The 12554-nt window shown below is 41.1% G+C and overlaps 1 protein-coding gene across 1 annotated transcript; it reads right to left on the minus strand.

Annotated features, from left to right (window-relative positions):
• Positions 1-2201: 2201 nt before the first annotated feature.
• LOC311001302 (cellular tumor antigen p53-like) lies at positions 2202-8706 on the minus strand. The gene is made up of 11 exons (XM_083992345.1): positions 8546-8706; positions 7443-7560; positions 7272-7353; positions 6939-7121; positions 5328-5502; positions 5103-5215; positions 4687-4796; positions 4472-4590; positions 4293-4384; positions 4131-4201; positions 2202-3461 (listed from the first exon to the last, which is right to left on the minus strand). Exons 2-11 carry the CDS (start codon positions 7526-7528, stop codon positions 3365-3367), a joined length of 1128 nt encoding a protein of 375 aa, XP_083848471.1. The 5' UTR covers positions 7529-7560; positions 8546-8706; the 3' UTR covers positions 2202-3364.
• Positions 8707-12554: the final 3848 nt, after the last annotated feature.

Consider the following 12554-nt stretch of genomic DNA (forward strand, 5'->3'; position numbering starts at 1 on the left):
GAAATTTTCTAGTTTTATCTTTATGTTTGCTTTTTATATTGTGAGAATGCTGGGTAGCCTAATTTGGTATGTAGGACAGTCATTAATATAAGCATTATGCTTCTGCCCGTGCCTTTTCAGTCATTACCTTGTTGATAATGTTTGTAGCTATTATTTGATATGACTGAATAAATAATTTCATCATCATCATATATAATATTTATGCTTTTATAAAAAGCCACATAGACCTCAGGGAGGTATAGTTCCTTGTTCTCTGCAAGAAAGAAACCAAAGAATATTTTCCAAAATGCTTCTTTAGGTTGTTAAGGAAATACATCATCAAGGGTTAAAGTATATTTACACATTCTTTTTTGTGCATTAGCTTCATGCCGTACCTGGCAGTGATTCCTGGCCTGGTTCCAGGTCAGGTTCAGGTTTAAAGTTTTTGGGTAGAAGTACCGGTAATCATTCTCTGCTGCGCCGTACATCAACATGAGCACTGCTGGACACAAAACAGACAGAGGTCTCACAGTTCGACCCAATATCCATCCATCCCACCAGATAAAACACACACACTTTGAGTTATAATCATCTCAGTTTTTCTCCTCTAATCAAATCAATATCAGATTACATTTCTACCATTATCCATGAAACAGAACTTTAGACTAACCTGGCTGAAATACAAAAGGTACGTTTTCAGAAGTCACAGGCAAAAACATATCTTTCACGCATTAAAAAATACATTCAGATTAAAATAAATGTTATCACTTCTATTTTTAAGATTGTAAGGATAAGCACACTGATAATCCTACACAGATCATCAGACCACACCCATATGGACTCTTCTTTACAGGTTGGACTCACTGTACCAAGTCAGTTACATTAAATGCACTGCCCGTCCCAAAAAAAAAAGACAAATATTTCGTTGGACCGCCTTTATCTTTCTTTACGGCACGCATTTGCTGTGGCATTGTTTTGATAAGCTTCTGCAATGTCACAACATTTATTTCTGTCCAGAGTTTTTTTTTTTAATTTTTCAAAGATTGTCATTGGGGTGAAGTCTGGACTCTGTGGTCACATTGGACCACATTTCTTCCTTGAAGATGATGGTTGCCCTATCTCCTTCCAGTTTTTAATAATGCGTTGGACAGTTCTTAACCCAATTTTAGTCTCAGCAATCTCCTTAGATGTTTTATTTGCTTGATGTCAATAATTTGACCCTTCTGAAACAGATGAACACCTTTTCCACGACCATAGGATGCGTCTTCTAAGAAATGAGACTGCATCAGTTCACATTAAATAAGTTGTTGCCAGCTGAAACATAATCATCCATGCAGTAATTATCCAATCGGAGGCTCATAATTATTATCTTAGTTAATTCCAGGAGGTGACTTTTTTTTCTATTTTTGTTCTCCCCTTTATTGCAATGTAACTGCACAGAATTATTAATCAATAATTTAGATATTTGGTAGATTATGTACCGCTGCTCAAATGCAGCTTTCCTCCATTTAATGTGGTTGAAACCCAACTAGCTTTGATTAGAAGAAAAATTCAACATTAAATCTAACACTGGGCTCCGTGTAAAAGATGACAACTTTCAATAGATTCATAATCAAAGTAAAATCAGTGCCAGTCATTGTTTTTAGCATTCAACTCTAGCCCTGTGGATTTACTAAGTAGACGACTTAGAGTAATAATACTCACCCCATGACAGCAGAATACAAACTTTATCCACATGAGTTAACCTCCTCATGTTGGCGCCCAGTGGATCCTCAGATAACGTCACCAAACAACAGCTGCTGCAAAGTAATAGATAAAAACAGTAGACAAAACACAACACACATCCAAAACAATTTTAAAACTGTTCAAAGAAATTGAAGGCGGAATGGTTGCTGCTGTCTCACCTGAGCTATAGATGCGTCCTCTGACTCTCTGAACATGGAAGGAAATTATCTTTCCTTAGAAGATATATGGACCGCATCAAGACAAACACACACCCACACATTCTCATACCTCTGTTCCACCTACATGGAAAATCAATAGGTAAACAGAAGATTTGAATCGCAACACAAAGCTCCATTCAACTCCAGGTATCATTAGATGATGCTGGTTTTGAATCCAACATGCAAAACAACAGAAATGAGTAACATAAGGAATAAAGTGTAATAACCTGGGAGAGGACAGACACACACACACACCAGACACATTTACAAGAGACCAGATACAACTGTATGACATTCAACGTTTTATTTATGTTTAAAGCTTTGCTTGACAAATCAAATTAGTACAAAAAAAGCCATGAAAAAATAACAATGAAAAATATAGAAAACCTTTTATATAAAAACTAACGTCCCAAAATAATCTATGATGGTCCAGAAATAAAAACAAAGAAAATGCCTTATATCAGCTTTGATGGCAGTGAAAAAACAGTAAGTGGTTTTTATTATCAACAGTGATTGGTCACATCAACTGAAGCGCTGCTGGCTATACGACAAATCGGATGGTCTGTCAACGAAGGCCCAAAACTCAACTCGTCACTTTTTCTTTTTTCATTAGTTATGCAGGGAAAAGTTACCAGTAACTCTGGGGTGATCCAGCCAGCCCCAAGTCTAGTGTTCAATCTTACTTGCCTTGACCAAAAAAAAGTGCCACTACAGAGAAATGTGTGTGTTTGAATGTTTTTAAAAATTACTTGCATCCATTTGGTTTCCGATTAGGGAAAATAAAACACACTTGGAAGAAATAATACATGTTGTAATCTGCTGCAGTACGTGCGAGTCGGGCTGTGCTGCAGTAATACAGCAAAATCATTGGAGGTAAACACTGATTCAAGTTTCACAAGGGCGACTCTGCAGTTTGTCAAAAATGGCAGTGACTTGTGTTAAGGAGTATGATCCTTTGCTTTCCTCTAACTGACACAATTGTGTAACCTTTAAATTTTTTTTTTAACAAAACTTTAATCATAATCAATATTCTGACAAACATAAAAAAAACACATACATTTTTAAAAAACCCCTGCGAAAATTAACACTGATCTGAACCCTCCCCAATTTTTCCCTCCCCGACATCCTGGTCCTATAGTCATACAAAGACGGAGGTCCCACGGCCTCTTCATGAGACCTACTAATGCAATGAGAGCAGTGAGGAGGAGGCAGCACCTGCTTACAGTACGAGTTGCTCTCCTTTATTCATTTGCATATGTGATGAACAGCAAGACACTGTACGGTACAGTACAGCAAACGGTCACGCAGTAAAATGTTATCAGCTCGAGTGAAGAGAGGCGAGGCCGGAGGTGATTCAGGTTCCAATGGCGAGTAAAAAAAAACCTGGAGTAAACGTGACAGCTTGGAGGGAGTAAAGAGATGACGTTCGTTCTCGTGGCCGCTCAGTCGCTGTCGCTGCGCTCTCCTCTCTGCAGGACACGCTTGCCGCTGGAGGGCAGAGGCACTTCCTGTTTCACAGCGACCTTAGACTTGCTTTTACTGCGGAGAGAGCAGGAGGCGAGTAAGAGAGAGTAAACACGCCATGTTTCAGCGTTACACACAGTGACCTCTAGTGGCTAGGGATGTCACGATTATAAATTTTCTTGGTACGATTATTATCAGAGAAATAATCACGGTATTACGATTATCAAGATTATTATGCACTAATTAATTTCACAACACTATGAATGTGTAAAATCAAATATAGTCAAAATGTAATTACATTAATCATTGTTTACACAAAATATTTCAACTACCTATTAATATATGACCAATGATTAATCCCCAGGGGAAATGTTTGAAATATTCAGGTCATAAATTGTCATCTATACCAAATGTTTGCGTTGATTTTAATCGTTTTTTGTTTTGTTTTGCTTTTATTTTTTAATTAAAAATGACACGCTAACATTTAAATTCCTACCAATTCAATGTTACGTTAAATTAAATGGACCTGTATGGACCTGAGCATTTACCTTTATTTGGGCGCCACATCTGCAAATAAGGTTCCAACATCAAATTTTTGTGAAAGTAACGGTATTTAGGAATCTTTACGATCAATTAATTGTGGCGTTTAATACCATGATTAATTGTGAAAACAAGTAATCGTGACATCCCTACTAGTGGCCGAGGAATTTGACAAAAAACCAAACAAGTGGATTTATTTCTCACGTCTCTTTGTCGAGCGCTTCAAGTCCGTCATTTATTTTCTTCAGCATCTCGTATCGCTCACGACCACGGACCTGCAGCAGAGATCACAGGAGTCAATTCCTCACAGCATGGAAAACCTTGTGAAGCAACCTAGCTCTGTCGATGGCGAGCATCTTTACTCACGTGTAGAACAAACATCTCCTTGTCTTCCTCCTCGGCGCTGGAGCCCGACTTGGTCCTCTTCAGAGTGGGGACTTCAGGGGCCGGGGTGCTCTCTAAGCAAACCAAAGAGAGGTGAGCGGGGAAACGGAAAGCAAGAGTGGAAGACAGAAGATCGATGTAATGAGAGATGAATAACGTACTTCGTTTTTTAGTTTGCTTGGTGCCGCTCTTGGCGCTGTTTTCTTCTTCGGTTTTGCGGTCCCTGCCCGGACAGGCGCAGACACGCACCTCGAAGCACCTCCTGCCCAACACCAGCCCCCTGGGACGGAGATGAACAGTAACAGAACAGAAAGAAAATCAATACACACTCACACAGAGACCGGAACACATCCTGATGAACAGAAGCAACACTTACTCCTGTGACTCCAGAGTCAGGATGGTCAGAATAGGCCTCCTGTTCATCCCTCCCATGCATGAGCTGTTACACATGTAGCTCACGAGGATAGTAGTCATCTCCGAGCCCAGCTGAAACAGGAAAATCATCATAAAAATCATCATTTATTCACAGATGGCTCGGGTTTAAACTGTCATGGTGGAAAATTCAGTTTACCTACAGACATATTCGCAATAAAAGAAGACGTCTGAACAGTGTATTATGTAGAGAAATGTTTTCATGCAGTTTTTTCTGTCAGCACTGGAGCCATTTCAAAGATCCTACACTCACACAGTGAAATGCTTAAACAGCCACATCACAGGAAACTAAAATGTGAGTGTTGTGGACACTAGTGTAGACATGTTCCCCTTCAGACACATCGATTGAGGCGGACGTACCTGCGGCGTCTCGTACGGGACGGTGACACTCTGTCTCTTTGTGTGCGTGTCCTCAAAATACTGAGCCCTCTGATTTCCCTCCACTCGGATCAGATGACTGCGATGGTCAGCAGCTGAAAGGAAAAAAAGGTTTTAGTAAATTCAAATGACCTTTTCTTTAAAACGTGCACAATATTTTTTTTCCCACTGCATATGCCAGGAAATCAATCAAATATGCTTCCTTACTGTCAGTATTTTGATGGTGGGGGCATCTTCGGACCACGTCGGCCACATGCTCCGTCTTCTTATAAATGGCCGTAGCCCTGAGGACGGCCCCGTGTGGTGGCTCTTTGCTGACCAACACCTCGACCGGCGTGGTTTTAGAAAGCTGGCAATACAGCTTGTTAAGGATCTCGGAGAACTGAGGAAAACACAGGGAGAAAGCAACACACCTTACTGTCTGAGCACATGAGGAGAGGCAGAGCTGTGAGAACATGAGGTAAAAAAAACAAACAAAAAAAAACAACTGGTCTGAAATCTGCCACAGAGGAAAAGACAAAGTGTTGAGACTAAAACACGGTCTTAAGTTTGATAACTTCTCTATCTACTCCAAAAGCTCCAAAAGAAACAACATGTTAACTCCTCCACATCAGTGAGTCTGAATTGATCTTACTAAAAAACAATATTACCTTCCTTCGTCCTTGTTTAACCATTTCAGTGCTGGAGGAAGACAGTGCAGGAACATGCCCCGTCATGTCAGAGCTGGATTTTACCACCAGACTGCTGCGCTCACACAGACCAGAGCGCAAGTCGCAGGGAGGGGTGGGAGTTTCAGTGCGGACCACCCTAACTCTAAACTTATCTGTCCAATCAGGTTGAGCTGCTACATGAGTCACCGTGGAGACTTGAATACCATTGGCTCCTCAAGAGCAGCGACTGACTCTTGCTCTTCAAATTTAGCGAATCGTCACAATGAATACGATTCCACATGAATGGCAACACGGGAGAAACGAAGGAATGGATTTTTTTGATGGAGTTGAAAAAGGTAAGATATTTCATTTCACTATTGATTTAAAAAAAAAAAAAAAGAAGTTTTACTCTTTTTTTTTCTTCAATAACTTTCTAGGTGAGAGCAATTTCAGGAATCAGCCTGTGAATTCACTATACCTCCAAGTCACAAGGGTCAACATTTTTAAATCAGATAAAAAAGTTAACTTAAATTAACTTGGAGAAAAGATTATCAAAAATTAACAGTTTCCGTGTGAAAAAAATATAGATAGTAGGAAACTAGGTTTAACAGTGACTGGCGCCTCAATACCGAGCAGCTGTTGAAATCCCCTTTGTCTCAGGCGAGGGGCCCAGACAACAGACCTCCACTCGCTGCCATGTTTGGTTGCAGGACAATTTGCTGCGAGAGCTGTTCAACTACACACTCTTGATCTACTATTTAGATCCAATCCATTTATCAATTTTATTAATAAAGCACGATTTTAAATCAACAAAAAGGTTTCCAAAGTGCTGTACAGTAAAATAAAAACCATAAAACATAATAAAAAGACAAAATACTAAAGATAAAAGACACAATAAAACATAATTAATAAATAAATAAATAAATAAATAAATAAATAAATAAATAAATAGACTGTCCACCCCAGATAAAGTGCACATAAAATCAACAATGTACATAGTGTGAAAAGCCAAAGAAAAGAGATTCAGTGCAAATCTGATAACTAACAGATATGAGCCTGTGTCAGGTAATCTGGCACATGTATCAGTTTAAAAACTGTGTAGCACATTGAATGGTTGGTTTTAAATAAAAATGAAACCTATGGTTTCTAAACTTTAACTATTACTTACTGTGGAGGTCACCGATTTCGCTGTTCCAGATTTCTGGAATCGCAGCTGGAAGCCAAACTCTCCCGGATAGTCAGTGGTGACCGGGACGGTGGACGCCGGGGGAGGCACACTATCTCTCGTCTCCAGGGGTAACTCAAAGAGGTTTTCATCAAAACCCTCGGATAAAACCTGCTCGGGGAGAAGCTGCAAAAGGACAAAAATGAGTGAGTGCCAGTCTCTCTCCAGACTTAGATATTTACAGACTAAGTTACCGTCATCTGAATATTAGCTAAAAAAATAAAAGCTTTCCTCAGTTTATTGTTACAGAACAAAGGCACAGGTATGTGAGTTTACCAGCATGTTTATTGGCCCATCAGGCCTCCACTCCTGAATCCCATCTGCTGCCGCTGGGATGGAGGATATTGATGGGGTGACCCTGCCGACAAAAACAAGCAAATTAGTCAACTTTTCATGAGAAAACTAATCATTTAAAAAAAGTTTGTCCAGTGTTAAAATGTAACTTACACACTCTCCCAGAGCTCCCTGAATGAGTCCTGGCTAAGCGGGAGGCCTTGGCTCAGGTGGAGGCCGTCAAAGCTTTGCTCTTCCATAGCTCTTCCAGGCCAGGAGCAATGAGGAAGAGCTACACAGAGGAAATGTGAAGATAAACAGGAAGTAAGAAATTGGCGAGGGTATGTAGAAACTAGATTAAATCTGAGATGTATATCCATCACCTCATTTAACAAGTTGCACCCGTTTAAGTATTTTGTCAGACATTTGAGTTAACGTAATTGAATACTTATTTAGGCTGCAACATGACATGAACCATTAAGTAAACATTTGCAAGAGCCCAAAGTTAAATATTTCAATTTTTTTTTTAATTGTTGGCCTACTGGATAGAAAATGAGCTCTCAGGAAAAGCAGCAAATCCCCATATTAAAAGAATACAACCTGAGAAATTAATTTTAATCCCACAGATACTTAATTATCAAAATATACTGTGTTTTCCAACTCTGTATCTTGGCGGGTTAAAAACTTACAAAATAACTTTTATTCTTGGCAGGACTACCAAAGTGAAAGTTGCTGCTACACAGGAAATGCAAGTTGCCTCGAATGAAAATAAAGGTAGGCCCTCGGCTCCAAGAGCTGCAAATTAACTTTAAAACTAAAACCTTATACATCTCATATTATGTTAACATCTAGTTATAATTCTTAAAAGTTTAAAATTTGAGGCGTAAACAACAAAGTTGACCAGAAAGTAAACAACACTAACCCCCATTCAATCTGTTAGCGTTTAGCCTTTCGTCCATTTTGTCGAGCAGCAGGTTCGACAAAAACTAGGCCACCGAGTCGGCGTTTTTCACCAATACTGTATTTAAATAACTTCACTTCCAACTTAACTCATGATTTTAGTGCTAATTTTACAATTACCACCCGGTTGTGTGAAGCGGGTGCAGCACATAATAGTCTCTTTTTGTTTTGGGCTTAGCTAGCTTTGCGTTAGCTTCCCTGGCTAATTACGTTAGCACAACGTTTTGGAATGTTTGCTAACTGCTACAGAACTTTACCCAACGGACACCGCTGTTCGCGTTAACCGTGCGAGGCGCTCGGACACTCGGCGTACCTACCTCGTTATTCCCGCTGCCCAACACCGGTGAATCGCCGGACGGAGGAGGAGGGGGGGGTTGAGGCGAGGACGCGAAACTCGAACGACTGTCGAAAAAGCCAAAATATTATTGATTGAAGCGGACCACGTTGCTGTCGACTTCGCTGGGGAATCCCACTGAAAGAGATAGATGGGGGGCGGGGGAGGGGCGGGGCAGAGCTTTAAAACACCGCCCGGCGTCCAATCACAGACACGATGCGCGCAGACGCAACACTTCGAAATCTTGTGCTGCGTTCAAATCATCGGAAATGTCACAACTCTAGGTACTAATGTAGGTCAACTTTTTTTTTATTAATAACGTAGGCTAATAAACAATTTTGGAAAGTGTCCATATGACAACACAAAATTTGGCATCGTATGCTTCATTTTAATGGATACCATTATGCTTCTTTACAATTTACTGCCTATAAAAAAATGATTATTTCTACATAGTTTATTGTTTTACTGAGTGTGCATGAACTTTTCTAATGGCTGCAGTTAGATGCTAAAATTTACGTTAAATCAACTTTTAAGTTAAGCTCATTTCCAATTTTGATTTGTTACAGTTTTTCAAATATACGATTATATGGAGCCTATATTTTATACCCATATGCATTGGGATACATTCTTTCGATCAGGACTTGAAGGCAACATGACGACATGTGAATTACAGGAGAGGGTTGAGAAATGGATGAAAACTTGTGGGAAACTGGAGAATATCACATGCAACACTTGGCAATTTCAGTTTGTCCCTCTAAGAGTTTTTTTGTCTGACAATACTGATGTGTATCATTGTGATGTAACATTTATTCTTTGACTGCTGACATACTTTTTGCCTCTGCTTCTGTCTCCTTCCAGTAAAGTCAAAGGTCGACCCTGAGGCCTCAACCCTCAGTCAGGCAGGGTCAGTGTCTCACTCGAGGGCCGTGAGAGATGTATTTCCTCCTGCGTGGGCCTGGACACCTCCCTTTATTTACATTATGCACAGAATTCTGTTTTAAAACCACAATTTTGAGTTCAAACCTGCTGATTTCCCACTTTTAACTCTGCAACATGATTTCATAATCTGCTCCAGGCCGGATGACGTCAACTCACACCCTTCAAACGCCCCTCTGCTGATAAGATACACTTCTGTGCCACTGGGTTGAGAGCTGCAGAGAAACTCAGAGGAGTGCACTTCACTGACAAGACTCGGACTCGTGCCACACCGTCTCATCCTGCACCGGGCTCTGAAGTCACATCTGAAGACTACGTGCTGAATGTTGCCTCTCATCCTCCTCTCAGGGCGCACGGCGGTTACTGGTGCCACTCTGGGGGCTTCGTGGTCGTTTGACCTTTGAGCGAACGTACATGTGTGGTGCCAACGGGTCCACTGTGAACTTGATCCTGAGTGGCACGCACTGCATATAGATACAATAGTGATAAACCAGGACGGGACCAACCAGACAGAGAAAAGAGCACTCGCATAATTCAAATGTTGGTGCAGATGGTTCAGTGAATCTGATGCTGTGTGAAATCTAATATTTTCCTGTAGTGTGCAAGAGGCTGCATGTGTGTGTCTTTTGGACACACTTCAGTCGACTGTATGTATGTGGCAGTCAGATGTATATGTGATTTGTTGGCTGGTGGTTATATTTAGAAGCCAGTGCATGGACCGGTATAGTTGCCCTTTCCATTGTTTAAGGCCAGCACAGATTATTGATTTAATCTTCTTTTTTTTCTGCATATGATATTTTTTTTATATTTATTGTAATAAAGACATATTATTTGGTTATATATCCCACACACTTTTTGAACTGTCAAAGTCGGTCGTCTGTAGTTGATCTCATCCTATTCAGTCAAATTTAATCCACCTCTTTTTGAAATTAGAAACTTTTTCCAAACACAGCATGTGATGTGACAGATTATATGCACACAGAGCACTCATAACCCTCGGCGATGCTGCTGCTGCCTGACTCATAGGTGCTTGACCGTATAAATACCCCAAATGTTGTCGCCTCTCTCGTGCTGACGTTGACCGCACAGTGCAACACCTGGCGTCCATCACGCGACTCCATTTACTGTGGCGTGATCCTGAACCAGCTGACCTCTCCGGCCACACACACACGCACGGACACAAACACAAACCCACACACACACATATAGGTCATGACAAGGAGGAATAGTATTTACACAGGTTCCTTTGCTACATCACTTGGGTGAGCAATAAAGGGCAGTTGCACACTGCAAAAACTCTAAATCTTACTAAGAATATATTTCTTATTTCTAGTCAAAACAAATCTCATTATGCTTAAAATAAGACTCATCACATAAAAAGTAGCTTGTTTTTAGACACTTTTTACCTCTTTCAAGCATATTTTCACTTGAAATATAGAACATTTTGATAGTGGAGCAAGTTTTTCTTTCTAATTACAAAAAAAATTCACTGGCAGATTATTCTACTTATTTAAAGTGAAATTTTGTTTGAAACAAGTGAAAATATCTAAAAACAAGTACATTTTTAAGCAATGAGTCTTATTTTAAGTGGAAAGAGATTATAGTTTTGACTAGAAATGAGACATTTTGACAAGAAATAAGACAAATATTCTTGGAAAGATTTTGAGTTTTTGAAGTGCATGGTGTTTGGGTGTGACTTCTTGTTTAAGATAACAGTAAAACATGCAGTAGGTTCCAGTTTGGGGACAACACAGGTGACAGTTCGTGCTGTGTATGTGTGTTTTCATCCTATCTCTGTGTTTGTAATTATATCATTGCTCTTGGCTCTCTCTGTATGAATCAATGTGAAACCTTTATGGAAATGTGATATTATCTCCGTCTGTTCCTCTTTGCGTACATGAACCCTTAAACTATGCTGGTCGGGGCTCTACACCTACACCACTGTTCTGATGGTGTAATGTTTCTCTGCATTTAGTCAGAGTCACACACGCACACATGACTGTGCTCGGGGGGCCCTGGCTTTGGACGAGGGGTGTCAGGTTCAGCCCCCCCCTCCCTGACTCTTTCTCAACGTGCGTATGAGGGCAGCAAACGGAAAAGGGAACAGGCGAAGGTGGCGAGGAGCGAGTGGCGTGAGGTGGGTGGGTGTGGATGTGGGTGTGGGTGGGGGTGTGTGTCTGCGAGGGCCGGGCTTGGATCTTTTTTATTGAGAGATGTAGAGCAGATATTTTTCCACTGAGCTCTTTGGCAGATATGTAATCTTCCTCCCGCCCACTGCGCTACCCTCCCACAACACACCCCCTAATCCCCGCCTCGGACACACACCGTCACTCCTGGCCCCCCACCCCTAAACTCTCCCAAACCACACCTACGCTAGTAACTCAGGTGGCACGGCCCAAATTTAGGGTCCACCACCTGTTCCCTGCTGGAACAGGATTAAGCTTTGTTGTGTGCAACAGAGGGGGGAGGGTGTGTGTGTGTGTGTGTGTGTGTGTGTGTGTGTGTGTGTGTGTGTGTGTGTGTGTGTGTGTGTGTGTGTGTGTGTGTGTGTGTGTGTGTGTGTGTGTGTGTGTGTGTGTGTGTGTGTGTGTGTGGAAAGCGGGGTGAGCTGTGGTGTGTGACCTCTTTGGCATGCGATCTGAAATAGAAAGGGATTTATGGTGGTTATAGGAACAGAGACAATGGTAATCAGGGTGGCAAAAGACGAGCCCCTCTGGAGAAATGTTGAGTCATGGCTGCCTGGACTCTGGCTTGGGTTCGTCTGAGGTCCAGGACCTGTGTGAACATATAGACTCTAATTGCAGATCCTGCACATTAAAGGGATAGTTCAATATTTTGGCAAATTGGCCCATTACCATAATCCCTATAGTCATAGCAGTAGGTACGTTACCTTTAATTGTCGGTGCAAACTATTTTTAGAACGGCGGAGCAGAGCCGCGAGCTGCTCAGAGCTACGCTACGGAGGCTGATGGGATTTCTTGGTTTCTCTCATCAAACTCAGCAAATACACAATCCAACAACTCCAAAACACTATTGTTTTCATGGCAAATGCAGAG

Source organism: Trachurus trachurus, assembly GCF_905171665.1.
Source record: "Trachurus trachurus genome assembly, chromosome: 18".
Classification (NCBI taxonomy): Eukaryota; Metazoa; Chordata; class Actinopteri; order Carangiformes; family Carangidae; genus Trachurus; species Trachurus trachurus.

Coding starts and splice junctions, on each gene's coding strand:
- LOC311001302 (XM_083992345.1), bottom strand. CDS start 7,528: ATGGAAGAGCAAAGCTTTGACGGCCTCCACCTGAGCCAAGGCCTCCCG. Junction 4,202..4,292: donor AGGAGATGTTTGTTCTACAC/GTGAGTAAAGAT, acceptor TCTCTGCTGCAG/GTCCGTGGTCGTGAGCGATA. Junction 3,462..4,130: donor GAAGCGCTCGACAAAGAGAC/GTGAGAAATAAA, acceptor CTCTCTCCGCAG/TAAAAGCAAGTCTAAGGTCG.